Raw genomic sequence first — 27,920 nt, forward strand, 5'->3', positions numbered from 1 at the left:
TTTTTTTTTTTTTATCTGACGCCACCTCCCAGTTTCTGCAGCACGGTGAGGCCGCGCTCCTGGTATTCGGACCGGCTCAGCCAGAAGGTGTCCTTGTCCTTCATGATGTTGGCGAGCACGGCGCCGCCCAGGAACACCATGTGCTTGCGGCGCGGGGGGTCCTCGATGCGGATCTTGAACTTCTGCGGAGGTGCGGTACGACAAAACAAAGTCTGAGAGAGACGACAAACGTACGACTTAAAAGAACTGATGTTCAGGTCCCGGGTTTACAATTCCACCAAGCATGTTTTGGACTGCTTTTTGGAATCGAGCAGTTTTCAAAATGAAACCACGCCTAACACCGTGCCCTCGTCTCGGAGTCCTGCATTTGGGTCCGGCCCCGTGCCCTTGACAAGAACAGCTAATCTGATCCCTTTTGTTCATCGCGTCTGCTTATGCTCATCAGTTTGCCCCATAGTCATCGGACTAGCCTAGCGTATCTGCACCCTCTGCCTTGTTTTGGACTGCTTTTTGGAATCGAGCAGTTTTCGAAATAAAACCACACGTAACACCGTGCACTCGTCTCGGAGTCCCGCATTTGGGTCCGGCCCCGTGCCCTTGACAAGAACAGCTAATCTGATCCCTTTTGTTCATCGCGTCTGCTTATGCTCATCAGTTTGCCCCATAGTCATCGGACTAGCCTAGCGTATCTGCACCCTCTGCCTTGTTTTGGACTGCTTTTTGGAATCGAGCAGTTTTCGAAATAAAACCACACGTAACACCGTGCACTCGTCTCGGAGTCCTGCATTTGGTCCGGCCCCGTGCCCTTGACAAGAACAGCTAATCTGATCCCTTTTGTTCATCGCGTCTGCTTATGCTCATCAGTTTGCCCCATAGTCATCGGACTAGCCTAGCGTATCTGCACCCTCTGCCTTGTTTTGGACTGCTTTTTGGAATCGAGCAGTTTTCGAAATAAAACCACACGTAACACCGTGCACTCGTCTCGGAGTCCCGCATTTGGGTCCGGCCTCGTGCCCTTGACAAGAACAGCTTATCTGATCTTCGATCAAGTCTAAGTATACTGCATATTTATTTCTTTTTTATAGATCTCTCTCTCTAGAACCATAAAGTTCTGTTCGACCCCCAATAAAACTGGTGTGACTTTTACGTCATGCTGGGTAACGATCTAATCCTGAATCATGTCCTCTCATCCTCACTAAGGCCCGCACTTAGAATGTTATCAGTTCTTACAGCCAACTTGCGTGTGTCTCCATCCAGGACCCTCTCCAAGTAGAGCTGCTTGATCTCTCGCTCCAATCTGGACGGGAGGCCAGGGTACATGGTGCTTCCCCCAGACAGGACAATGTGTTTATAGAAGTCGGCCCTGGAAACAACCACCACGTTTTTCACGAGCTCCTCCGATCTCGGCGAAGTCCCGATTTGCTGGGTGCGGTAGTCCAAGGGTGTCAAACCCGTTTTTGTCGTTAGTTAGGTTGTGGGTTTTGTACAGATTTTAACGTAAATCAGGGAAGTCGAAACACGATTTGCCTTTGGGCACCGCATAAAAATCACGTGGCGGCCCGGATCTGGCCCCCGGGCCTCATGTTTGACACCGGTGCAGTTTATAACGCAGTTTCCGAAATATTCCAAAATGTTTTTTGAATGAGGCGACGACCTCGTCACAGTCACGGGGCTTTGTTTGGATCTTGGCCTCTTGCGGTCTTAAATCCAAAAAGTCTTGGTCTCGTTCAAGTATTGGTCTCGATGATTTGGCTTTGGGGACCGCATAAAAATCACGTGGCGGCCCGGATCCGGCCCCTGGGCCTCGGGTTTTACACCGGTGCCGTCAAACCTTATTAACGCAGTTTCCGAAATATTCCAAAATGTTTTTTGAATGAGGCGACGACCTCGTCACAGTCACGGGGCTTTGTTTCGGTCTTGGCCTCGTGCGGTCTTAAATCCAAAAAGTCTTGGTCTCGTTCAAGTATTGGTCTCGATGATTTGGCTTTGGGGACCGCATAAAAATCACGTGGCGGCCCGGATCCGGCCCCTGGGCCTCGGGTTTTACACCGGTGCCGTCAAACCTTATTAACGCAGTTTCCGAAATATTCCAAAATGTTTTTTGAATGAGGCGACGACCTCGTCACAGTCACGGGGCTTTGTTTCGGTCTTGGCCTCGTGCGGTCTTAAATCCAAAAAGTCTTGGTCTCGTTCAAGCATTGGTCTCTATGATTTGCCTCCGGGGACCGCATAAAATTCACGGGGCGGCCCGGATCTGGCCCCCGGGCCTTGGGTTTGACACCAATGCAATATTGTTCATAACGCAGTTTCTGAAATATTCAAAATGTTTTTTCAATGAGGCGACGATCTCGTCACAGTCACGGGGGCTTGTTTGGGTCTTGGCCTCGTGCGGTCTTGAATTCAAAAAGTCTTGGTCTCGTTCAAGTACTGGACTGGTCTCTGATAGTGCGGTCAAAAGCTGGGGTTGGGGCGGGGCGGAGCGGGGTTCACTCACCTGAGGTCGATGTCGGCCGCCTGGATGGTGTTGAAGAGGAGTTCGGCCACGCCCGCCCCCTCCACGTTGATCAGGTGAGGCTGGAAGAGCGCTTCAGGGGCGCCAAACCTTTCACCTCCGACCCTCACCTGTCGGCCGTCCGGGAGCTGCGGTTGGACGCATTGATTGGTTGCAACCTGAACTCCCCACCCCGGGGAGGGGGGGGGGGGTGACAACGAGCGGTGGTCCAGCCTACCGTGAAGGACTCCACCAGGTAAGTGGTTTCCGCGGCGAGACGCTGCTCTTGTTCTATGTTGTACCCCACGTAGCACAGCTTCTCCTTCAGCACGCGCACCGTTTCAAAGTCAGCCGAGTGGTTGAAGGCGTAGCCGCGCAGCAGCAGCAGCTGATCGACGAACGGGGTTTCAAAAAGATGACATCGGGTCCAGCGACCGCGGTACGACGTGCGCGCTAGCTTAAGACTGTTGAGGCGACCCTTGTGAGGATAAGCGGCTAAGAAGATTGTTGGATGGATGGATATAATTTCCTATGACAAAAGGGTGTCCAGACTTGTGCAACTACACTATTCCAAATAGTTGTACAGATTATAGTTAACAGTCATGGTGGAAAAAAGGGGTGTGTAGACTTTTTATACCCGCTTTAAGAGCAAGCAAGTCCCAGGTACTACAACTAGTGACTTCATTTGAAAGATCAGCATGTAATAAAAAGATATGGATTTATGTCGTTAAATATTAGATTGTCTTAAATCACGGGTGTCAAACTCGAGGCCCAGGGGCCAGCTCCGGCCCACCACATGGTTTTATGTGGTTCCCAAAAGCAAACCAAGGGTTAGGGTTAAGGCTCGGACTTCCGTGATTCTTGTTCAAATCTGTGCCAAAAAAAGTTTAGCAGTTTTTGCTTTCGTATCTTCGCGAGCTCGCTTAAGACTGTTGTCTGTCGCTATGCGCCCTGCGATTGCCTGGTGAGCCCGTTGACAGCTGGGATAGGCTCCTGAACTCCCGGCGACCCTTGTGAGGATAAGCGGCGAAGAAGATGGTTGGATGGATGGATGGACATAATTTCCTATGACAAAAGGGTGTCCAGACTTGTGCAACTACACTCTTCTAAATAGTTGTACAGATTATAGTTAACATTAATGGTGGGGGGAAAAACGTGAAATTAATCTTTTTTTTTTAATTAAAAAAAAAAACCCTTGCATTTCAAGAGGGGTGTGTAGACTTTTTATACCCGCTGTAAGAGCCAAGCACATCCCTGGTACTACAACTAGTGACTTCATTTGAAAGGTCAGCACTGTAATAATAAGATACAGATTTAGGTCGTTAAATATTATATTGGCTTAAAACGAGGGTGTCAAACTCGAGGCGTGGGGGCCAACCCCGGCCCGCCGCATGATTTTATGTGGTCCGCAAAGGCAAATCATGAGTATGAACTTCCATGATTTTTGTCCAAATCGGGACCAAAATTTCAAATGATAGAAATAACGTTGAGATATTGCAAGCGTTTTTGTGTCACCAAACATCAACAATAGTTTGAAAATCCATTGCTTGGATTTCTGACTCCAAAACTAGTTCATAAATTTCATGCGTAAATATGATGAGGCGGTGAAAGATTTTGATGGCTTTTCGGTCATAACGGCCGTCTTAGAGAACTTGTAATTAACCGGCGACAAAACTGAGTTTTGACACCCCTGCATTCATCATTTATGATATGAAAATTTTAAATTTCCAAACATATTTTAACAAGAATCACTTAAAATGACACACGTGATTTGGCTTCACGGGCCGCATAAAATCATGCGGTGGGCCGGATTTGGCCTCTGGGCCTAGAGTTTGACACCTGTGTCGTCAACGTTATCGTTTATGAAATGGTAATTTGATATTTTGGTACAGATTTGAACAAAAATCACGGAAGTTAACACATGTGATTTAGCTTCGCGGCCCACATAAAATCATCCGGCAGGCCGGATCTGGCCCCCAGGCCTCGACTTTGACACCTGTGTCGTCAACGTTATCATTTATGATGTAAAAAATGTGAAATTTCCAAACAGATTTTAACAACCATCATTGACGATGACACACATGATTTGGCTCCACGGGCCGCATAAATCATGTGGCGGGCCGGATCTGGCACCCGGGCCTGGAGTTTGACACCTGTGTCGTCAACGTTATCGTTTATGAAATGACAATTTGATATTTTTGGTACAGATTTAAACAATAATCACCAAAGTTAATACACGTGATTTAGCTTCGCGGGCCACAAAAAAAAAACATGCGGCGGCCGGATCTGGCCCCAAGGCCTCGGGTTTGGACACCCGTGTCATCAACGCTGCCATTTATGATGTGAAAATTTGAAATACAGATTTTAACAAGAATCCCTGACGATGACACACGGGATTTGGCTCCACAGACCACATGAAACCCTGCGGCGGGCCGGATCTGGCCCCCGACCCTCGAGTTTGACACTGGTGCATGAACACGTCAATTTTGACATCCATTAACCAGGCCGCTTATCCTCACAAGGGGCACGGGAGCGTCGGCGCCCACCCCAGCTCACTTCGGGGCGAAAGGCGGACTCCGGCCCCGAAGCGGTCGCCAGTCCGTTGGAGGGCACATCGATGGAAAAACTCTTGTTGCGGTGTCGAGTTTTTCGCTGTACCTTGATGAGGTATCGGGTGATGTCACGGCCGGCGATGTCCAGCCTGCGCGTCAGATGCGGCAAGGAGAAGCCTTCGTAAACCGGGCAGATGTGGGTCACGCCGTCCCCGGAATCCACAACCACCCCCGTCAACAGACCTGTTGGCAAGAGTCCAAAAGAGATCGAAAAACTCAACCTGACGGCTTCGTTACATCTGGGTAAAATGCGTCCTTATGTCGAAAGACCCCCGGGGTCTATACCCTGAGCATAGAGCGTGAGGACGGCCTGGATGGCCACGTAGATGGCGTGGAACTGGTACTTCTCGAACATGACCTCGGCGATCTTCTCGCGGTTCTTCGTCGGGTTCATGGGAGGCTCGGTCAGCAGGATCTGCGTGCGACGGAAAGCTTTGATGTGATCCGTGTCGTGTGCCTTCGGCGGGGTGGCCCCGGGGCCAGGGTGCGCCCTGAACTGGTTTCCAGCCAGAGTCAGATAGTTATCACACCTTGGGGAGATTGAGAGTGTCCAATTAATGTGTGGTTTTTGGGGAGGTAGGAAGAAACTGGTGTCCCCTGAGAAAACCCACCAAGGCCTGGGGAGAACACGCAAACTCCTCACGGCCCCCAGACCTCAGGACTATGAGGTTTACAGCTGCAACACTGTCCTACCGTCAATGGCGTTCTGCGTTATATGGAACGACTCCCCCCACCCCACCCCAATACCCCCTAATGGTACATCTCAAATTGTGACCTGGTCCAGCTCTTATTTGCCGCTCCTATCCGCCGGAGTCTTTGGTACCTTGCACTCGGACGGCTCAATGTCCAGCCTCTCGGGTCCGAAGGTGTGGTCCCACAGGTGGAGCATGTCGTCCCAGGACCGTACCATCCCGTTCTCCATGGGGTACGCCACCTCAAGCAACGAACGGCACTCGCTGGCTTCGTCGCCCACCATCAGATCCTGAGGGACGGGATGAGGGCGAGCAGAATGCGGCGAGCGGTCCTCGGGGTTTTTTGCGCGCCCCGGTCCTTACCTTGATCTCGATGTTGCCTATTTTGGCGGTGGAGCGAATGACCGGGCGACCCACCAAGGCGGGGAAGATGTGGTCCGGGAAGTTGGAACCCGCAAAGCCGCACTTGACGAACTGAAGATCATACTGCGTAATTAGTACATCAGGTACTCCAACAAGGTTTTTCCAAACCTTTCTCTGAGCTGAAACTTGAGGAAAAAAATGCCGCGGTGAAGGACTTTTTGATCCTTGGAACTTTACAGGTCCGAGGTGAAGAACCGGACTAAGCACAGCCCCCAAAAACCTCTTTGAACCCGGAAAAACTCAGAGGGACGGGGATTGTTTCAGCTCCCCCGCTTGACAATTTTTCAATCCCACCCCCAAAAAATTTTGTTTTTGAAAACCACTGTGCTAGACCAACGAAAAGTTTTCAGACCCCCTTCAAATTTTCTCTTTCATATTTATAAGCTACACACTCGGAACTCGATATTTAGCAGTCGGACCCGTTTGAGGCAATACAGCCATGAGTCTAATTGGGAATGATGCAACAAGTTTTTCAGATCTGGATTTGAGGATCCTCTCCAGTTCTGTGAAATTGGATGGTGAACATTGGTGGGCAGTCGTTTTCTGGATGCTCAATTGGGTTGAAGTAAGGGGCTCTGGCTGGACCATTCAAGAACAATTCCAGAGTTGTTTTGAAGCCACACCTTCATGTGTCCCGCATCGGCGCACTCTGCTATAAAACCTCGAGTGGTGGAGGTGGGGGATGCGGATGGGGATGGGGATGGTGGACTTTCTAGAACTGTCCCCCGACTGCATCCCTGGAGCTCAACCGTGGTGATCTTTGAGTAGTTTTTTGACCTCTCTCACCGAGACTCTTCTCCTCCGGACAGCTCTAGGAAGGGTTCTGGTTGAGGATTATGGGGGTTGGGGGGTGGGACAGTTGTGCTCTTCAGAACCTAAAGCGTAACCTTGGCCGGATCTGTGCCCTGCCACGGTTCCGTCTCTGAGCTCTCCGTGCGGTTCTCTTGCGGTTCTCTTGTAAGTATTCAGACCCTTTGCTAAGTATTTCGTAGAATCACCCATTTTTGAACTCATACAGCCATGGGACTTTAGGGGTTTTGTGTTTTTCAGACGCGGATCCGGGGTTAATCTCGTGGAGGCTTCTGGGTAGCCAGTTTCAGGTCTTTCCAGAGATGCTCAATTGGGTTTAAGTCGGGCGAGGAGTAACGATCGCGGTACAGGAATCGGTATTGGTAGAAAAATGAGAGACCGTAGTACCGGTCTTTCTTTTTTTTAATAGTTTCAGTTTTTAACAGTTTGTGGCATACACGGTTTCCCATGCTGCCCAGATCCCGAAAAACCGCTACCGGGTTCCTCAGAAAATGCAAATATGTATAACGAGGGCTTATTACGAGGGTACAAAACTGTAATTACAAGAGGCTTGACCTCAAATTCCAGATTCAGCCCCTAAAAACCGGTTGGAATCTTTTCACATTCTGAGGAAAACGGCAGAACAGAGCCGAGGGCCTCTCCTGAGATTTTACCACCTGAGCTTTGCTTTCAGCCAATGGCGGCTCGGGGTGAGGATTTTGTGGCCTTGTACGGTGGCTTCAGGGAGCGACGAGTCCAGACAAGACTCGCACATTCCCGTGATCCCCTCGAGCGACGGTGCCCGCAAAGAGTTTTACGAGGTACGGGATGTTTTTCCACCTACCCCCGTCCCGTTGTCGCAGACCACCACTCTCCTGCCCTCGCTGTCCATCTTGTTGCCAGGGACAACTCCGGTGTGTTGCGGACCCTGCGGTCTCCACAGCCAGCACGCCTTACCAGGCCCAGTTTAGAGTCTGGCTTGAGTCGGACAGGAAGACTGCCTCCTCCTCCTACTCCTCCTCCTTATCTGGGAGGGGCCCGCCAACCAGCCTGGACTGGTTGCCTGCGCGCGTGTAGCAAAGCAAACTTGTTTTCGCTCGAGCGCAGGTGTCAAACTCGAGGGCCGGGGGTCCAGATCGGGCCTGCCGCGGGATTTGATGTGGCCCCCGCGAAGGCAAATGTACGACTTCTACGATTCTTGCGAAAACCTGGACCGATGCTTGAAAAACCCCTCAGCTTTGATTTCTGTTTCCAAAACTAGTCTTTGTGCGATCAAAGATCAAAGAGTTTTATGGTTCCTCAGTCATAACGGCCCCCTGAGGGGAACCGGAACCGCAAAAACCAGTTGCACATGGTAAAACACTCATCTTGAGCAAGCCTCACCTTGGATAGAAACACTTTCATTTATTGACATGAATCCTCCATCTTTTGTTTTCCCCCTCGCATACCCAGGAAGAGAGTCCACCAGAGGCACGCGTGGACCGAACAGTCCTCGGGTTGACGTGGCTGCACGGGGGCTTACAAACGCATCCTGTGGCGTTAGCAGGTAAACATGAGCGGTGCCCTGAGTTCCTTTTTAAGGCAATGACAAAACGTTTTCTTGAGTTATTGAGTTCTACCTTAACGCGGCGTTGCTAACGCGGGGGCGCTAACGCTAGCGCGCTGGTGCTAGCAAAAGATAAATAAATAATTAAATAATTTCCAATTGCTGCGGCGCTAACGCGGTGGTGCCGACACGGCGCTGTTAACGCTAGCGCGGTGGTGCTAATGCTAACACGGCAGCGCTAACGCGGCACTGTTAATGCTGACGTGGTGGTGCTAATGCTACCACGGCAGCGCTAACACTAACGCTAACACAGCAGCGCTAACTCTCACGCGGCGGCGCTAACGGTAGCATGGTGGTGCTAACGCTAACAGGGTCGCGCTAACGCGCCACTGTTAACGCTGACGCGGTGGTGCTAATGCTAACACGGCAGTGCTAATGCTAACGCGGCAGCGCTAACACTAACGCTAGCACGGTGGTGCTAACGGCTTTGAAAAAAGTCGCGGCTTGTAAGCCGGGAATTACGGACTAATGTTTAAAAAAAATAATAATAATTTTCAACGGCGCTGTTAACGCTAACACGGTGGTGCTAAGGCTAACACGGCAGCAGAAACGCTAACGCGGCGCCGCTAATGCTAACGCTAGTATGGTGGTGGTGACGTGGCGCTGCCAAAGCTAATGCTAGCGCAGTGGTGCTAACGCTAACACGGCAGCACTAACGCTAGCTGTTAACGCGGCGCTGTTAACGCTGATGTGGTGGTGCTAATGCTAACACAGAAGCGCTAACGCTAATGCGTGGCGCTAACGCTAACTAGCCCGGCGGCATGGAAAAAAGTCGCGGCTTGTAGGCCGGGAATTACGGTATGTCTAATCTTAAAAAAAAAAACGCGGCGGTGCTAACGCGGCTCTGTTAACGGTAACGTGGTGGTGCTAACGCTAACATGACAGCGCTAACGCTAACGCGCCGGCGCTAACGCTAGCGCGGTGGTGCTATCGCGGCGGTGCTAACGCGGCGGTGGTAACGCTAGTGCGGTGGTGCTAACGCGGCGGCGCTAACGCTAAGTAGCCCGGCGCCTGTGATAAAAGTCACAGCTTGTAGGCCGGAAATTACGGTATGTCTAAAAAAACTTTTTTCAACTGCGGTAACGAGCAAGTTACCTGATTTTTGCCCCCGTAAGAATTTTGGTGAGTTCATGACGTAGCCTAAAAGTGGAGTCACTTCTAGCTTGTATTTTCTTTTTTCCTATGCGCTCGTACCGTGTACATTAAAAAAACAAAATTATGTAGTTTTTCGTTTTGTTTTCCACACAAGTATCCGTACAGGGTGTGAGTACTTTTGCCCCCACCTATGCAAAGCCAGGCACTAAAAACTTTAAGAGCAGAGGCGTTACATGAGATAGCCGCCGTCGGCTAGCGTGCTTTCAAGGTCGCGCGGCTTGGGTTAGCGCGTGGCGGTTTTTGTGATTTTTTTTTTTTTTTTCTTTCTGCACTACGACGTCACCGCCCGATCGTGGTACGGCCCGGACCCTGTTGGATGCCATCTCCAGGATGTCCACAGTTTCTTTTCCCCCTCCCCCGAGAACCCCCACCACCCCACCCCACCCCCAGAATTCAGGCGCTATCTCAGGAGTCGAATTCGCTGTCGCTGCTGACGGAGATTTCCGGCGTGGAGGCGCCGGTCCCCCTGTGCTCGGTTCCCGTGCTGGAGTCACTGGCCTCGGGGCTCCCCAAATGGCGGGGAGAGGGCACTGACGAACAGGGGCAGCACTCCTGGTCCGAGGGGAGGTGGGCGGAGTCCTGCTGCAGTCTGGCCCGGAGCAAAGACAGATTTCAGAGTTGAGAGTCATTCCGCAATTGGAGGGGATTTGTTTGCCCCCCATGAAATATTAAAGAAACCATAATTAAACTGTCATTTAATTCAGGAATGAAGACTCACCTGTTTTTGGCGGATGCGGCACGGTCTCGTTGCCGCCGATTCTTGAACCAGTTTCCGACCTGGGTGGGCGTGAGTCCCGTGGCCTGGGCCAGGTGCCTCTTCCTGGACGGGTTGGGGTATGGATCTTGGAGGTACCACTCCCTCAGCAAACTACGGGTCCTCTCCTAGTGAAAGATAAAACGGGGGTTGGGGGGGGGGGATTAAAGACTCAGTCTAGCCAGATTTGAATCCAGGTCCTCAGAACTGTGAGGGGGATGTGCGGCCCTCGTGAGGATAAGCGGCGAAGAAAATGGATGGATGGATGGATGGAAGTTAGTAAAGTTAGTGCCTTATTGTTGTGCCATGAACGTGAACCCGAGCTGATGCAAGGGAGGCCTGCAGTTCTGCAGTTCCTTTGTCTCTTGGGTCATCTTTGCAGGGGGCCCCAAATCCTGGGAAGGTTCATTCCTGTTCCATGTTGTCATAGTCCTGGCTGTGCCGGTCCCTGCAGCAATCAGTTCCCCCGTAATTAGGCGTCCTCGTACGGTCTTGGCCTTCACCAGATCGTCACCTCCTGCCTCACTCCCGCACTCTTGTGATTCCGTTCCTGATATCCCGTGTACCGACCCCAGTCTGCCCACCCACCTGCCTCCTTGTTCGCGCCGCTCCCGCTGACTTGCCTGCCCGAACCCCGACACTGGACTGAATAAATACTTTTCCCGAACTGCCTCTACGTCTCCCGAGTCGTGCATTTGGGTCCAACCCCGTGTTCTGGTCGTGATGCTTGTTTTCTCCACGAGAGGATATTGTCTCTCACTGTCGGTCGTTAGAATCCAAAACCTTTACAATTTATCAACGGTAGAACCAAGGATGTGCATGTAGTTCAGTTTTCTTTAGGGCTCCACGGACTTATCATATGCCCTCCAGTCGGATAAGACTGGATATTATTGGAAGACTTACTTAGAAGTCACTGCCGATCCACTCAGCGGGATCATGTTCTTAAAGTGTTGGCGGCGAAGCAAGACCTCACCCCGCCGCACCACGAAAATCCCGCGCAGAACCAGTTCTTTTAGAACCGACTCTTACTCCAGACGTGCAGAATAATGAGGGTGGTGAAAAGTAATGGCAAATAACATACAAAAACTTTGGTTCTGTACCTGTTTTGGGGGTTTTTATTTTACGGGACCCGGTAAAACTAGTTCAAGTCATAGTGGAGTATCTTAATAATGTTCTTTTATTATCTACGTACCTTAAAGCAGTGAGTCTTCTGCTCGCCGTCCCAGATGGTTCGGGGTAAAGGGAACTTCTTCCGGATCCGGTACTTCTCCACAGGGCCCAGGGGTCGTCCCCGGAGCCTCTCGGCCTCCCGGTAGTGCGCATCCAGCCAGAGATCCTGCAGCTTAGCGTGCGACTCCCGCGTGAAGCGGTGGTTTTGCAAGATCTGGTAGAGGACCTCGAAGTTTCCTCCGTGGAAGGCCACCAGGGCCCGGGCCCGCATCACTGACTCGTGCCGGTTCAGGGCCTCCCCCGCCGGGAGGGACCAGAGGAAGCGGCCCAGGCGCTCAATGTCGCCGGTTTCCTCCAGGTTCTCGCAGACGCGGGCCACCTGGTCGGCCGTGAACATGGGGAGCGGGAACATGTTATGAAAAAAAAAATGAAAATATGAGCGAGGACCAAGGTGCTGCGTGGCGGCCGGCGTCACGGATAAAGCGAGGAGCACCAGGAATCAGGCGGTATTTATAGCGGGATACAATTAGAATCCCTGCTCTGTTTTTTTTTTGGGAGAAGGATTACCGGACGAGGGTGGGGCAGGGGCGGGGTGGCGTGTAAGGGGGCCGGGGGCGGCGTACCCTAACCTGAGTTGACACACAGCTCATCAGCTTGTTTGGACGATTAGCCTCGGCGTACGTGGATGGAGTTCCCCCAAACCCCCCGTCCGCCCCCGTCCCCCACGGGAGTGGATCATGCGCCAAAGAGCGCACGGATCAATTCCTTCGAAACGCACCTCCGACGCCCTCGCCACCGGCGACTCGGGCGAGGTTGCAGTCAGGTAACGGATGAGCCGCGGCAAAGAAGATTAGGGAACATCTGCACTCTTCGAGATGCTCCTCGGCACCGACCTCCGATCGCGCACACACACGAAAACTGATTTCTCCGACCCGGTCCGGGGGGGTCCGATTGCGGGGACCCACTTGGAATAATTAATTAGACGCTTAACCTGGAGCCTTCTGGCTTAGAGTGACCTGTTGACTGAGGCGACGATAAGCCAGGGGGTCCGGATCTGTGTGTGTCTCTGCGTTTAACCTATTTTCCCTGACACCGCGTTAAGTAGATAATACTAATTACTTCTCCCAATTTTTTTTTAATTGTCTTCACCGTGGATTTAGCATGCTAACGCCGCGATCCCTCGCACGCGCAAAGACGCAAACCCTCCGGGCAAGTGTTTGAGGTCTGATTACAAACCCGTCCGCAACCGCGCTAGCGTCCGTGCTCAGACGCGTCGACGGCATCCCGCCGTTAGCGTTACCGCTGCCGTGTTAACACTAGCACCGCCGCGTTAGCACCACCAAGTTAGCATTAGCACCAGCGCGTTAGCATTAGCACCACCTAGTTAGCCGGGAATTGTCGTAAGTTTGAAATCAGAAATCAAGGTTAATGTGTTTTTCTACTATTGTCTATGTTTGGGACCACAAAAACACTTGCGGGGCCACATAAAATCATGCGGCGGGCCGGATCTGGTTCCCCTGGCCGTGAGTTTGACACCTGCTGGCCTCGCGGGTTGCCAAGTTCTTACATACCATGTAAAAAAATAACTTTTCTCTCAAAAACAATGAATTAGCGTAATTCATGGCCGACAAGACACAACTTTTTTGACAGCCGCTGTGCTAGTTAGCGTTAGGGCCGCCGCGTTATCGTTAGCAACATTGCGCTAGCGTTAGCACGGCGAGTTAGCGTTACCGCTGCCATGTTAACACTGGCACCGCCGCGTTAGCACCGCCGCGTTAGCATTAGCACCACCAAGTTAGCCGGGAATTATCGTAGGTTTGGAATCAGAAATCAAGGTTAATCTGTTTTTCTACTAGTGTCTATATTTGGGAACACAAAAACAGTTGCGGGGCCACATAAAATCATGCGGCGGGCCCGATCTGGTCCCCCAGGCCGTGAGTTTGAGACCTGCTGGCCTCGCGGGTTGCCAAGTTCTTACATACCACCTAAAAAATAACTTTTCTCTCAAAAACAATGAATTAGCGTAAGTCATGGCCGAGAAGACACAACTTTTTTGACAGCCGCTGTGCTAGTTAGCGTTAGCGCCACCGTGTTATCGTTAGCAACACTGCGCTATCGTTAGCACACCAAGTTAGCGTTACCGCTGCCGCGTTAACACTAGCACCGCCGCGTTAGTGTTAGCACCGCAGCGTTAGCATTAGCACCAGCGCGTTAGCATTAGCACCACCAAATTAGCCGGGAATTATCGTAGGTTATTTTTATTATTATTGTCTTCACCGTGGATTTAGCATGCTAACGTCGCAATCCCTCGCATGCGCGAAGACGCAAACCCTCCGGGCAAATGTGTGAGGTCTGATAACAAACCGGTCCGCAATCGCGCTAGCGTCCGTGCTCAGACGCGTCGACGGCATCCCGCCCCGTCCGGCGGGACCTCTCGAACGGGGTTTCCTCTCAGGGAGAACCGTCAAAATCTTGAACCGCCGCATCAGAGTTACGCACGGGATTTGTGAGGTAGTTTAGGAGTCAGAATTCAGGTTTTTTTTTCTACTATTGTCTATGTTTGGGAACACAAAAACATGCGGCGAGCCGGATCTGGGCTTGAGTTTGACACCTGCTGGCCTCGCGTGTTGCTAAGTTCTCACATAACACGTGAAAAATAACTTTTCTCTCAAAACAAATAATTAGCAAAATTCACGGCCGACAAGACGCGACTTTTTTGACAGCCCCTGTGCTAGTTAGCGTTAGCGCCGCCGTGTTATCACCTCTGAGTTAGCGTTAGCACCAGCACATTAGCGTTAGCGACGCCGCGTTAGCGCTAGCGCCGCCGTGTTAGCATTAGCACCAGCACGTTAGCGTTAGGACCGCCGCGTTAGCGTTAGCACCAGCATGTTAGCATTAACACCACAAAGTTAGCCGGGAATAATCGTAGGTTTGGAATCAGAAATCAAGGTTAGTGTGTTTTTCTACCATTGTCTATGTTTGGGAACACAAAAACACTTGCAGGGCCACATAAAATCATGCGGCGGGCCGGATCTGGCCCCCCGGGCCGTGAGTTTGACACCTGCTGGCCTCGCAGGTGGGCAAGTTCGTACAAACTACATGAAAAATAACTTTTCTCTCGAAAACAATGAATTACAATAACTCCCGACCTACAAGACGTGACTTTTTTCACAACCGCCGGGCTAATTAGCGCCGCCATGTTGGCGTTACCACCACCGCGCTAGCATTAGTGTTAGCACCGGCGCGTTAGTTCGGCCGTGTTAGCGTTAGTTTGGCGGACTGGGGAGGTGAGGACCATCGGGGAGGGTCCATCGGGAAGTCGAATCTCAAATTCATGAGGAGTAGTCTGGTTTTTGTCCTGGCTGTGGAACAGTAGACCAGTTCTACACCCTCAGCAGGGTCCTTGAAGGTGTATGCGAGCTCTCCCAACAGTCTACGTATGTTTTGTGGACTTGGAGAAGACGTTTGACCGTCTCCCTCGGGGAGTCCTGTGGGGGGTTCTTTGGTAGTGTGGCCTACCGAACCCGCTGATACGGCCCGTTTGGTCCCAGTGTGGCCAGTGTCTGACTGTGGTCCACATTGCCAAGGCTGGGATGAAAATCAGCAAATCTGAGACCAAGGTCCTCACTCAGACAAGGGTGGAGTGCCCTTTCTGGGTTGGGGAAGTTAACCAGGCCCAAGCGGAGGAGTTCAAGTACTACGTTCCTACCTTTTACTTATGGTCACAAGCCGTGGGTCGTAACCAAAGGTTTCCCTCGCAGGGGGTCCAGGTTCTCCCTTAGAGACCCGTGTATTAGGGTTTACCCTAACCCGTGGTGTTTTGTGGTGTGCGCTGAGATTTTTTTAATGTACTAGATTGGTGTCTCGGCTCGGTTTACGGTTGGAAAACCGTAGTCCACGGTATATATAGCATACGGTATGTAACGTGTATGTCCATGTAACAGGTGTTAGTGGAGTTGTTTAGGATTAAAGGTGGGTCTTATTCTTACCTAAGACCCTAATGCTCATTAATTCCTGCTTTGGTGACTAAGCTCCCCACTGATCCTCTGTGGACATGCCGAGCGAGGCGGCTCCCGTGCTGCAGACGGCGCCGTGGCGGGAGGGTTCCGCCGAAGACCGGAAAGTCCCGAGCAAGCGTCTTGTGCGTACTGGAAATGAAATTTTAGGTGGCGGGGGTGGAGCGGGAGGTCAAGGGGCACCACATGATCCATCTAAAAGTGAAGGTCGTAGTGAAAAGAAAACACTGTCGCTCCGCAGTCCGGCTTTTATTGATTTGGACTAATAAAGTCTTTGTTTGCGCCGCGACAGATGACAGCCCACGGTGTGACCGCACCGCTCAAATTTAATCTGCCATCGAAATCCGCTTCATCTGCTCCACCGCGAGAGCAGCTCCGCTTCATCTCGGCCCGGTCTTGCGGTGTCAAAATGTGAACTGCACGATTCAAGGTCCACCGTCATGAAATCCGTGATTTTTAGTATGTCAGCCGACATGGACCCGTGCGTTTTTTTCCACCGCAAAACGGGATTTGGACGTTTACGGGTTTTTGTAACTCCCGCCGTGAAAATCCTCTCGAGGGATTTGTTTGCGAGAAGCAGCAGGAAGTGACGTACGGGACAGGACCGCTTTTAAGTGGACTCGCTTGTTACGATTAGTTTTACCTGCGGGAAGGTAGCTCATTGTTCCTTCGTGTTAGCCAAAATGCCGGCTCGTTGCATTGCTGGACTTTGCTCGAACACTCGGGAGGACGGATTTACCCTTCATAAGGTTGCACGGGTTCAAAGGACCAGAACTTGGTGGGTTCCAAATGACAGGTAGGTGTGTATAAAGCTACAAAAAAAAAAAACAAACAATAGTTTGGGGGGGGGGACGTAATCCGTAAGTCATGTGTCGATGTGCCACCCCGGCCGAAGCCGTGATCGGCGGACGCGGCGCCACCGGGCCGCGGCGGAGGTGGATCGGAACGGGGAGGCGGTTTGTATACAGCTACAAAAAAAAAAATATATTGTTTGGGGCGGACAACGTAATCCGTGTCTCGTAACGTAACAAAAGAGCTGCGTACGTATGACAGGGGTGCTAAATGTGTCGGGCTCGCCAGCGAAGGCTGTTATGAACAATAGGTTGCTAAATGTCTCGATGCGCGGATCGGAAGGGTTTCATGCAGCAGCCGTTGAAGGGCGGCCTCCGCAGGCCTTGCGGCTCGCTACCGGCCTTGCCGACAAGGCCGAGCCTGCCGCCGACCTTGTGGGTCGGTGTGGCTCGTCGCCGGAGGTGGTTAGGGCGGGGAGGTGGTTTGGCCGTGATCCGCACGTCATCTAAATATGGCTCGAAACGATAGGGTAATATCGCCCCGGTCGGTAACTTCACTCGGTTGTGAGATGTTTTTCTTCGAAAAGAGCTTCCGTGTCTGAAGGGGCGTGTCCTAAAGTAGGGGCCACAGCGTGTTTTTAATGGCGAATGTCCGGCGTGACGTCAGGGACAGTAAATGCAGCCAATATGGCGACCACTTGGATGTCAAGACTTCCGCAACGTTGCGGATTGGATGACGCGCTCTCCGGTTATGTTTAGTGAATAATCTTATATGTATTTTTAATTTCAATATGTATTTTAGAATGTTTATAGAGATGACACTAGACCATTAAATGCGCCGAGGTGGCTTATCAGGGAACCGAGCCGGGCTGCTTTAGGGGGTTGTTCATCGCCGCCGCCGACCGTGATGAACAACACCGTCGAGCCGGGGCGCTTTACGGCGTTGTCGTCGCACGTGGCCGAGTGCGACATCGTCGGCAGCGTTCTCCAGAGCCGCCGCTGTCCGCGAGGCAACGCAGCAGCCTTCGCCGGCGAGCCTGACGCGCACATTGACACATTTAGCACCCCTGTAATACGTACGCGGATCTTTTGTTACATTACGAGAGACCGATTACGTGCTCCGCCCCAAACTATTTTTTTTTTAGAACCTGTATGCACACCTACCTGTCATTTGGAACCCACGAAACTCTCGTGCAATCCATTTTTCACGACGAACCGGGTCTCTTACGAACTTACGAAGGGTAAATCCGTCCTCCCGAGCGTTCGAGCAATGTCCAGCAATTTAACGAGCCGTCATTTTGGCTAACGCGAAGGTACGACGAGCTCCCCTCCCGGAGGTAAAACAGCTTGGGTTGCGGATTGGGGGTTGCGGATTGGGTGATGGGGTTAACAAACAAACGTTTTCTGGTTTGCTAGCTTTGCTAGCTTATGGGCTTCACAAGACCGAGATGAGTAGTTTGTATCTTCTTATTCTGGATATCAGTCACATACCCCCCACCCCGGTCTCTGCGTGCAAGGTTGTGCAAATATGGGGGGGGGGGGGGCTCATCGTATCATACCCACCCTCAGCTGTTGTACCGCATCGATCGTTACAAGAGGGCATACCTATGCTTTGCGCGGACGTATCGTGTACGAGTGTGTCTGTGGGTTTGTGTTTTGTGTCTTTGCGGGGACACGCGTCGGTGGTGGTTGCGAATGACAGCAGGGGTGTGAAGCCAAGAAGTGTTAGTGTGGTGAGAAGGATTACTCGGATCTGTTAGGACTCCCCACCCCCTTAACCCCCCACCCCGCGTCACATCCCATTATTGTCACGCTCCGGTGAGGACCCCGCCTGGACCCAAATGACGCACTTTTGAAAGGCGAGAACCAAAAGGACCTGTTGTGTCTTGTGTCTTTATGAGAGGGGTTTTCAGTTCTTGGTGCTCTTGGTTTCCAGGAACCAAAAGGTCCCCCCGAAATGTGAGTACGCTGGCGTCGCTTGCCTCACTTTCACAAACTTGTTCATTTTTGAGTACAATGTTTGGCCACGGTAGACTCCTCTGGGGCCGCAACCCACAAGGAGGGCCGGCAAGTTGGGGCAGAACTCCTCGCCCCCTCCGGCTCATGGCGCCCTCCTGCTGCTCCGGCCCCCCCGCCGGCCACAAGCAGAGCTGCTCCCTTGGCCCAAGACGGCTAGGCGGGGGGGAGGTGGCACGGGAGAGCGCAGGGCCTAATTGCTTTTGGCGTAAAGCTCTGTGACCCAGATAAGCTGGTGGAGATAAACCCCCACACTTTGCTCCAGCAAACCTGTTCCGGACCACACCAGCCACCCCCTCTGAACAACCCAGCACCTTCTGCTACGTAATTAACAATCGCCACGGCGGCGACCTGGGATCCTTTGGGGGGTGGGGGGCTCCCCGGAGCCTCTTAGCGCTTTTTGGTTTCAACTGGGACCCGTGCGATCTGGGTGTCGCATGCCACCGGGTTAGCGCAGAGGGCGCTAATACGCTATTAAGCCGTGCCAGGCCGCGGCGTCTCGGCTTGTGCTGGCCAAAGCATCGGACATCACAAGTTTACCACTTGAGAGGCAGATGGCACAAGCGGGCTACGTGCGACCCCGGAACCCCCCACCTGTCATCTAACCGAGATATGCTAGCAGGGGCGGGGAGCGGGGGTGTCTCTCAAAAGTGCTCACTTGTCTAGGATAACTATACACAGCCGCAGCCCAAAAACAAAGACTTGTAGACTTTGAAGTGACCATTTCCGTTTCGTTTTGATCCAGGCAAGTCCAGATTCGGCTGACTGCCCCCCGCCGCCAGCCTCCGGTAGAAGACCGCACTTTCCGCAGACCAGGAACAAACTGAAAACGTGTCAAAACAGCTGCTTTCAATATTGGATTTGCAAAAGAGTCTTGGTTATCGGTTTTTAAAAAGGTCCGCTTAGCGGGGGTGTGGAGTTAAATGGCGGTCCTGGGATTAGCCGCCAGTGGTTTTCAAACTGGGGGGGAACACGTCCCATATGTGGGGGGTTAGGGGTCATCCTCTCGTGCACCCCCCACCCCAGAAAGTCCCAGTGCGACCCCTGGTGGCAAATACCTGAATCAACAGTACTTTCCCACCATGGTGAATAACCGGCAAACAATCGTCATCTTCAAAAAATGTATTCTTGGATGACAGTTTTATGACATGGTATCGACCTACAGTGAAGGAAATAAGTATTTGAACACCTGTGGAAAAACAATGTTAATATTTGGTAACGTTGACAGCACTGGTGTCAAACTCAAGGCCCGGGGGCCAGATCCGCCCCGCCGCGTGATTTTACGTGGCCCGTGAAGCTAAATCATGTCGATTAACTTCTGTGATTTTTGTTCAAATCTGTCCCAAAATTTCAAATTGTCACATCATAAATGATAATGTTGGCGACACAGGTGTCAAACTCAAGGCCCGGGGGCCCAGATCCGACCCGCCAGATGGTTTCATGTGGGGCGTGAAACTAAATCATGTCGATTAACTTCCGTGATTTTTGTTGAAATCTCTCCGAAAATTTCAAATTGTCAGATCATAAATGATAACGTTGATGACACAGGTGTCAAACTCAAGGCCCGGGGGCCAGATCCGCCCCGCCGCGTGATTTTACGTGGCCCGTGAAGCTAAATCATGTCGATTAACTCCTGTGATTTTTGTTCAAATCTGTCCCCAAATTTCAAATTGTCACATCATAAATAATGATGTTGACGACCCAGGTGTCAAACTCAAGGCCCGGGGGCCAGATCCGGCCCGCCGCGTGATTTTACGTGGCCCGTGAAGCTAAATCATGTCGATTAACTCCTGTGATTTTTGTTCAAATCTGTCCCAAAATTTCAAATTGTCACATCATAAATGATGATGTTGACCACCCAGGTGTCAAACTCAAGGCCCGGGGGCCAGATCCGCCCCGCCGCGTGATTTTACGTGGCCCGTGAAGCTAAATCATGTCGATTAACTCCTGTGATTTTTGTTCAAATCTGTCCCCAAATTTCAAATTGTCACATCATAAATGATGATGTTGACGACCCAGGTGTCAAACTCAAGGCCCGGGGGCCAGATCCGCCCCGCCGCGTGATTTTACGTGGCCCGTGAAGCTAAATCATGTCGATTAACTTCTGTGATTTTTGTTCAAATCTGTCCCAAAATTTCAAATTGTCACATCATAAATGATAATGTTGGCGACACAGGTGTCAAACTCAAGGCCCGGGGGCCCGATTCGCCCCGCCGCGTGATTTTACGTGGCCCACAAAGCTAAATCATGTCGATTAACTTCTGTGATTTTTGTTCAAATCTGTCCCCAAATTTCAAATTGTCACATCATAAATGATGATGTTGACGACCCAGGTGTCAAACTCAAGGCCCGGGGGCCCAGATCCGACCCGCCAGATGGTTTCATGTGGGGCGTGAAACTAAATCATGTCGATTAACTTCCGTGATTTTTGTTGAAATCTCTCCGAAAATTTCAAATTGTCACATCATAAATGATAACGTTGACGACACAGGTGTCAAACTCAAGGCCCGGGGGCCAGATCCACCGCGTGACTTTATGTGGCCCGCAAAGCTAAATCATGTTGATTAACTTCTGTGGTTTTTGTTCAAATCTGTCCCAAAATTTCAAATAGTCACATCATAAATGATAACCCAGGTGTCAAACTCATGGCCCGGGGGTTAGATCCGGTCCGCCACATGATTTGTTATCTTCGTGTATTCACGACAGGGACAGGGACAGAATTCTAGCTGATGGGCAGGGGATCAAATACTTATTTGCAGCTGTATCACACAAATAAATCATACATTGTGATTTCTGGATATTTCTTCTTAGATTATCTCTCTCATGGCGCACACGCGCCTACGATGAAAATTTCAGACCCCTCCATGATTTCTCAGTGGGAGAACTTGGAACATAGCAGAAGGGTGTTCAAATACTTTTTTTCTTCACTGTAAAAGCTTGCCACTAATTATTCACTCTCCCAGTTATGCCGTGCGAAAGTTGCGATTCGGGGGAAACGAACGCCCTCGCGTCATCCATTTTCTGCACCGCTCATCCTCACAAAAATGATTTTACTAGAGTACGTATCATCTGAATAAAATGTCGATCCGCAATCCAGGCCGTGGGCTTGTTCAGTGATATTCAACTGGTGGCCGGCGGGCCAAAAACGGCCCTTCCTCAATCTCATATGACCCGTGGCGCATCCATACATACTGATGAAATCATTTAACGTCACAATTTTACTTTTGATCTCAAACAAATTCACCCAGAAACGGAACCTTCCCCAGAACTTTCCGATGGAAATGGAAAAGACCAGCCGGAAACAAATGTCGCCGTCGTCACGGCAAATTTATCGACAGTCGCAAAGCATCAAGCGGGACAAAAACGGACACGCCGCGCCGTTCACACGTCAAGCGCACAATTCGGATAAATAGAAATCGTCGAAAATCTCGGCGGGGGAGGGGATTTTCCCGATCCACCCGATTTCCGCCGTCAACACGTTTGTCGCTACTCGTCGTAATCCACCTTGGAGAACACCTGTGCAGTCGAAATTTGAGCGACCATATTTAATATACGTAAGTCGCTTTGTATTCAAATACAAGGCGCTTTATGAATCGCTAGCTTGCGCTAACGGTCGATGGAAAACCCCGTTTCGCTAATGTTAGCATTCGATCGATTAAAGGAGGGGGTTTATCTTAAAAAGTGACATATTCATACGCAAACCCCGCAGTAACCGATGCAGACCGTTACTATGGCAACGCTCACTGGGATATATATTCTTCGTAATCTTTGAAAAATGAATATTTCAATTCGGAGGCCACTTTCTTTTAGCGTTGTAGCAAGAGGCTAACGCATGTATAGCGGGAACAGTCATTGTATAAAAAGACAATTTATTATAGTATATAATTTTTTTATGACATAAAGGTTTCCTTTTTTAGGTGAACAAGATTTTAAAAATATGTATTTTTTTTATGCCAAAATGGTAGGATTTTTTTTTGGGGGGGTGACAAGTAGACAATACAGTCATAGCTAAATGTATTGGCACATTTTTCGCCACTACTATTCATTTTTTCTTTATATTTTGACATTTCTATTTATTTATTTTTGTTGTTTTTGTTGTTATTCTGCTTCTAATTTTAATAATTAATTAATAATCTAATTATATTTAAAGCGTAGTTTTGCTAAACTTAATAACCGGACAATAATCGCCCGGCCCGCGTGTCGCATCCCCGCCGAAAACATATTGAAAAATGTACACATCCGTTCATCCGTCCGCCCATCCGTTTTCCGAGCCGCTTATCCTCACAAGGGTCGCGGGTGCCGGACCCTGTCCCAGCTTTCAACGGGCAGGACCCGGAATTGGTTGCTAGCCAATCGCTGAGCAAAAATAAATAAATAAATAAAAATGTACATGTAATCCATACGAACGGTATCGGTAGCAGAATCAGTAGCATAAAATCCGGATCAGAGCACACCTGGGACAGACCCTTTAAAAAAAATAATAATAAAATGGAATATCGTGGATATACTCCATTCAAAAAAGTTTACATTTCATATCTTATGGATTCAGGGCACAGTAGTAAAACAATCTCCAGTATTTGGTTCATTTTCACCTAATTTGGCCTTTCGGGTCATAAAAACCACGAAATTAGGAATTCAAAAAATTTGGAATCGCGTGAAGTCCAAATTTTCCAGGCCATAAAATGGTTTCAATCGGGGGGGGGGGGGGGTGCCAAACGTAGAGCTCGGGGGCCAGAACGGGTCCATCGTAGGGGGGGGGGGGGTCTGATCCGGCCCGTGGGGATATCGAGAACGCGTTAACGATTGCTAATTTTAGATAAAAAATATTTTTTGTTGTCCTGTAGAATGTTTTAAGACATTGAATAGTCCAAATCTGCAAAAGAGTTTGTTGGAATGGTTCTTGAAGAGGTCCAGAATGAGCGTGAACGAGGCGGGAGCCACAACTTGAAAAACCAGCACGTCCAGGCCCATCTGGGAGATGGGCGACGACTGTCGGGTTTTTCTGATCCTGCGTAGGAAGAAGGACTGGACTGTCGGGCATTAGGGAATCAAGGTCCAAAGGGTTCGGTGGAAGACGTGCGGAGAACAGAACCAAAGCTACTCCACGGTCACGATGAGGGGTGCAGGTTCTGATAAAAGACCAAGGTCCGCAACAGTCCACGAGAATATTCTTCCGGCGTCAGCACCAAAACTTGGTTTGATGCCCCATGCCATCCCAGTGCTTGACTGGATCTAAACCCCATTGAGAATCTCTGGGAGACCAGACCCAAAAATCAAATAACTGACCCCGCCCATGCCATTGCAGTGCTTGACTGGATCTAAACCCCATTGAGAATCTCTGAGACACCAGACCCAAAAATCAAATAACTGACCCCACCCATGCCATCGCATTGCTTGACTGGATCTAAACCCCATCGAGAATCTCTGGGGCACCAGACCCAAAAATCAAATAACTGACCCCAAGCATGCTAGTCACATTTTTTTTGGAAAGAGTCTCTGGAACTAAGAAGGTCAAAGCACACACATCAACATCAGTTCCTCAACCAGGTCTCAGAAGCGACGGCCGCCGACTCTCGAAACCCCCGATTGTTTGTTTTTGGGTTTTGGGTCTTTTTAGCACCGCCTGCTTGACGCCGGGTATTTGCTCTTCAGGGCCTCTTTAAAGCTGCGGAACAGGAGCCTGTTGCGCTGGTTCTCCTCATCCTTTCTGGCGTGGAACTCGCCCTGGATCTTGAAGCCACGGTGGACGAGGAAGGCCGAGTTGAGCACGGAGAACTTGTACCCGGCCACGTGGAGCTCGCAGGCCTACTCGAGACGGGATTGACCAAATTCATGTCAGTACAGCGAAGGAAATGATTATTTGATCTACTTCTGAATTTCTACGCTCGGTTATTCATACGTCTCGGTGGAACGGCTGTTCCTGAACCTGAATTTGAGCTCCGGTGACCAACTGCCAGCAAAACGTACCGTTGGTTCCTAGGACCTCGAGGGCCACTTGCGTGGAACCGTGGTTTTACTGACCGTAATTCCCGGCCTACAGAGCGCACCTGGTTCTAAGCCTCGGTACGCAGATAGAGTTTAACGCTAGCACCAGCACCGCGCTAACGCAGCGTCACCACATAAACCGCAGGGTTGAAAGCGTTCTTGGAACCTTAAAGGGGAAATCCAGTGCTTTGTATCCAATAGTTCGTGTAATATGGACTCTATTTTGTCAAATCATCTCTCATTTAATAGTGTTTGGAGAAGATTTTTTATCGACAATTACGACTTTTCAGGGGCGCTGCCATTTTCGCCAGTCACGTGACTTACGTGCGCGGATGTGACGTGTAAGGTGCCGCACCAAAGGCTCGATTACATTGCGCCCAGCGCTGATTTCTCAGATTTATCCTAATCTGATGAAGAAGTAGCGGTATCGGTTGATCGGGAAGACGGAGGAATACTTCCATACAGATGTGAACCTGCGGCTGGAATTAATGTTCAATATTCGGATGGTTTTTCGGGCGAAATGACGCCGGAGTCTGATCACTCGGAGGCCTACGCGCGGGACGTAAGTGCGTAAACAAAGACCCCCTGGAGCTCCGGGATGGCAGCCGCGGATGGTTCTTCAGAAGGGAATGTCTGACGAGCAAGCTTCGGCTAACGGCCACCGCCGGACGCCGAAGCTCGGCTAACGGCCTCCGCCGGACGCCGAAGCTCGGCTCACTCGTCAGACACCGCGTCATTCCCGTCCGAGGCTGACGAGTGAGCTCCGGTGGCAGGCCGCAAACTGAGCTTCGGCGGGTGAGTGGAGGCCGGACGCCGAAGCTCGGCTCGCTAGTCAGACTCCGCGTCATTCCCGTCTGAAGAACCGTCTACGGCTGAGGAGCGAGCTCCGGCGGGTGAGGCCGTTAGCCGAGCTTCGGCTCCCGGCCTCCGCCGGACACCGAAGTTCGGCTCGCTAGTCAGACTCCGCGTCATTCCCGTCTGAAGAACCGTCTACGGCTGACGAGCGAGCTCCGGCGGGTGAGGCCGTTAGCCGAGCTTCGGCTCCCGGCCTCCGCAGGACACCGAAGTTCGGCTCGCTAGTCAGACTCCGCGTCATTCCCGTCTGAAGAACCATCCGCGGCTGACGAGCGAGCTCCGGTGGCGGGCACTTTAACACGTCACATCCGCGCACGTAAGTCATTTGACATATTCCATATACACACATATTACATATATACATATCACATGACCTATTGGATACATTGTTCATTTCCCCTTTAAGTGAAAATGCAACGAGCACTTTTTGAGGGGCACTGCAGCCCTGAACTTTCGAAGAAAAAACAAAAAACTGTTCAGGTGGACTCCCCATTTCCACCTCAAGTTCCAGGAACCTTTTTGGGGCGGTTTTGGTTCTCGGGAGGATTATCAAGGTCTGTACGATAACTTTGGCACTAGCAGCACCAGCACATGATTTTTGCTCCCCATTTTTTAGACGGTGACAATTATTATTGATATTATTTTTGATTTTTTGACAAATACGATTATTAAATACGAGTATTATTTTCGATTGACAGTCACTCTAGATATGATATTTGTAAAGTATCTTAGTGAGATTACATTATAATATATATAATCTTTTAATTTCTAATTTTCTATGAGAAACGATGGGAAATATGTAAACTTTTTTTTAACTGGATAAAATGATCAATAACTTTTTCAATTATTTAGAAGCTGCTGTGGAATTTTATAACATTGTTCATCTTATTGCAATAATATTTACAGTGGTACATAACTAAATAGGGGTGCCAAACATCCAGCTCGGGGGGCAGAACGGGTCCATCAGGGGGGTCTGATCCGGCCCAGTGGGGATAGAGACCAGATTAACGATTGCTTATTTTCAATCTTAATATTTTTTGTTGTTATGGAGGACGACGGGTGGTTTTGTTGACATTTTAGAAAGCCGGAGCCGCCATCTTGGAATTTGAAAAGAAGCCGACGAGGGGCCTTCCGGGTAATTACCGACGTCATCAACGGGATTCCCGTCCATTTGGCCGAAAAGAGCAGGTGAAATTCTACCGACCTGACTGATTCGATTGAAGCCGTACTGCTTGAAGTTTTCGTCGTAGAGGGGGACGGTCCGCGGGCCGATGTAGAAAGGCTCCCAGGGGTCCGCCCAGGTGAGCGTGTAGGCCACGTCCAGAATGTCATCGGCGTGGCTGTTGACCCACCTGGAGTAATTGGTGGGGGCTTGGCACCGGGGGCACAACTCCTCGTAGAAAGCTCGCACCTCGCCCACCTGGTAGAGCTGCACCAGCTCGGCCTTGGTGGCGGGGATCTTCCTGGGGTGCCGGATCTCGAAGGCCGGCAAGACGAACACGCGGTCGGCTGCGGGCTGGCGCCTCGCGACCATCGCCAGGAACTGCGGGTGCAGATCGGCGGCGGGCATCATGTCGATGTCGACCACCAGGATGTAGGGGGACTCGGCGCCCCCCCTGGCCACGTTCCGAAGGAGGTTGTTCGGGTAGGAGACGTTTGCGCCGATGGCGTAGTTCTTATATTTGCTCCCGTGGGCTTCCAGCCGGGAGAAGACGGCGCCGCAGTCGTCCAGGCCGGTGAAGTGCCGGTGATCCTGTTCGGGGAAGCTGGCCGTCTCCCCGGAAAGGCACACGAGGTGGAAGTCCACCAGGGCCTGCACGTGGGGGCACAGAACCCCCAGAGCGTAGACCAGGGCAGTGGCGAACTTGACGTCCTGGCCGTGCGCGAATATGGCCACCGACAGCGGGTTGCGCCACCTCTCCGCGAGATCCCGCAGGTGGTGGAGGTTGTTCACGCTCGTGTGGGTGGCCAACGTGAGCACGTTGGAACCCGGGTCGCCGGTGAAATCGCTCTGGACCAAGTTCTTGTACACGCGGTACTGCCCGCTGTGGTCAAAGATGCCCCCGGTGGAGAGGGAGTAGCGCAGTCGCTCCTTGCGGGAGTTGCTCTCGGAGCGGGCCGCGCTCCTGGGGCCGGAGCCGCCGAAGAGCTCCGAGTAGCGGTAACGCTGCTGCTTGCCGTGGAGCTTGGACAGGAAGGACAAGTAGAGGAGCTGGAGCAGCGCCACCAGCAGCAGAGCGCTCAGCACCACGCGGAAGGCCGAACATTTCGAACATTTCTTGGGTAGATGCATCCCACTTAGCCGCTTAGCGCTTAGCGTTTAGCGGCTTTCCGAGCTCCCGACACCGAGCCGCCGACAGAGGGCGCTGTCGCAAATTGTCCCTTTGCGTCACGCGCATCGTGGATTCCGAACGTCCTCTTTTCTGGACCATATGTATATCAATAAATTAAAGGAATGTAAATAAATTTATATATATATACATATATGTATTGCTAATTGTTTTGCTTATTATGAATATTAGCTATCATGTTTTCTTATTGATGGTAAACACTTGTTAGAACAAA

The 27,920-nt window shown here is 50.9% G+C and overlaps 2 protein-coding genes across 3 annotated transcripts; both read right to left on the reverse strand.

The window, feature by feature from the left end:
* Positions 1-6: 6 nt before the first annotated feature.
* On the reverse strand, positions 7-7,985 carry zgc:101810 (uncharacterized protein LOC493612 homolog). Its single transcript, XM_061808453.1, has 9 exons — positions 7,852-7,985; positions 6,159-6,269; positions 5,927-6,085; positions 5,389-5,518; positions 5,150-5,286; positions 2,730-2,879; positions 2,495-2,640; positions 1,231-1,363; positions 7-182 (listed from the first exon to the last, which is right to left on the reverse strand). The coding sequence occupies exons 1-9, from the start codon at positions 7,897-7,899 to the stop codon at positions 12-14; spliced, it is 1,185 nt and encodes a 394-aa protein (XP_061664437.1). The 5' UTR covers positions 7,900-7,985; the 3' UTR covers positions 7-11.
* Positions 7,986-10,139: 2,154 nt separating this feature from the next.
* LOC133494526 (beta-1,4-glucuronyltransferase 1-like) lies at positions 10,140-27,816 on the reverse strand. 2 transcript variants are annotated; one of them, XM_061808446.1, is made up of 4 exons: positions 26,560-27,816; positions 11,715-12,071; positions 10,487-10,650; positions 10,140-10,357 (listed from the first exon to the last, which is right to left on the reverse strand). In XM_061808446.1, the coding sequence occupies exons 1-4, from the start codon at positions 27,646-27,648 to the stop codon at positions 10,174-10,176; spliced, it is 1,794 nt and encodes a 597-aa protein (XP_061664430.1). In that variant the 5' UTR covers positions 27,649-27,816; the 3' UTR covers positions 10,140-10,173. The 2 variants fall into 2 exon arrangements, with proteins under 2 accessions (XP_061664430.1, XP_061664431.1); XM_061808447.1 differs by lacking the exons at positions 10,140-10,357; positions 10,487-10,650; positions 11,715-12,071 and adding an exon at positions 19,565-24,320 and having other exon boundaries at positions 26,560-27,808.
* Between the last annotated feature and the right edge of the window lie 104 nt (positions 27,817-27,920).

This window comes from Syngnathoides biaculeatus, chromosome 21 (assembly GCF_019802595.1).
Source record: "Syngnathoides biaculeatus isolate LvHL_M chromosome 21, ASM1980259v1, whole genome shotgun sequence".
Taxonomy (NCBI): domain Eukaryota; kingdom Metazoa; phylum Chordata; class Actinopteri; order Syngnathiformes; family Syngnathidae; genus Syngnathoides; species Syngnathoides biaculeatus.

Bases quoted from the DNA above. Each gene is read 5' to 3' on its own strand.
- zgc:101810 (XM_061808453.1), bottom strand. From the start codon at position 7,899: ATGGACAGCGAGGGCAGGAGAGTGGTGGTCTGCGACAACGGGACGGGG. The intron at 5,519-5,926 runs GTACCAAAGACT...CGTCGCACGCAG, and splicing joins TTGAGCCGTCCGAGTGCAAG to ATCCTGCTGACCGAGCCTCC. The intron at 5,287-5,388 runs GTATAGACCCCG...TCTTGCCAACAG, and splicing joins CCTCACGCTCTATGCTCAGG to GTCTGTTGACGGGGGTGGTT.
- LOC133494526 (XM_061808446.1), bottom strand. From the start codon at position 27,648: ATGCATCTACCCAAGAAATGTTCGAAATGTTCGGCCTTCCGCGTGGTG. The intron at 10,651-11,714 runs GTACGTAGATAA...ATCTTTCACTAG, and splicing joins AGAAGACTCACTGCTTTAAG to GAGAGGACCCGTAGTTTGCT. The intron at 10,358-10,486 runs GTGAGTCTTCAT...GCTCCGGGCCAG, and splicing joins GCCGCATCCGCCAAAAACAG to ACTGCAGCAGGACTCCGCCC.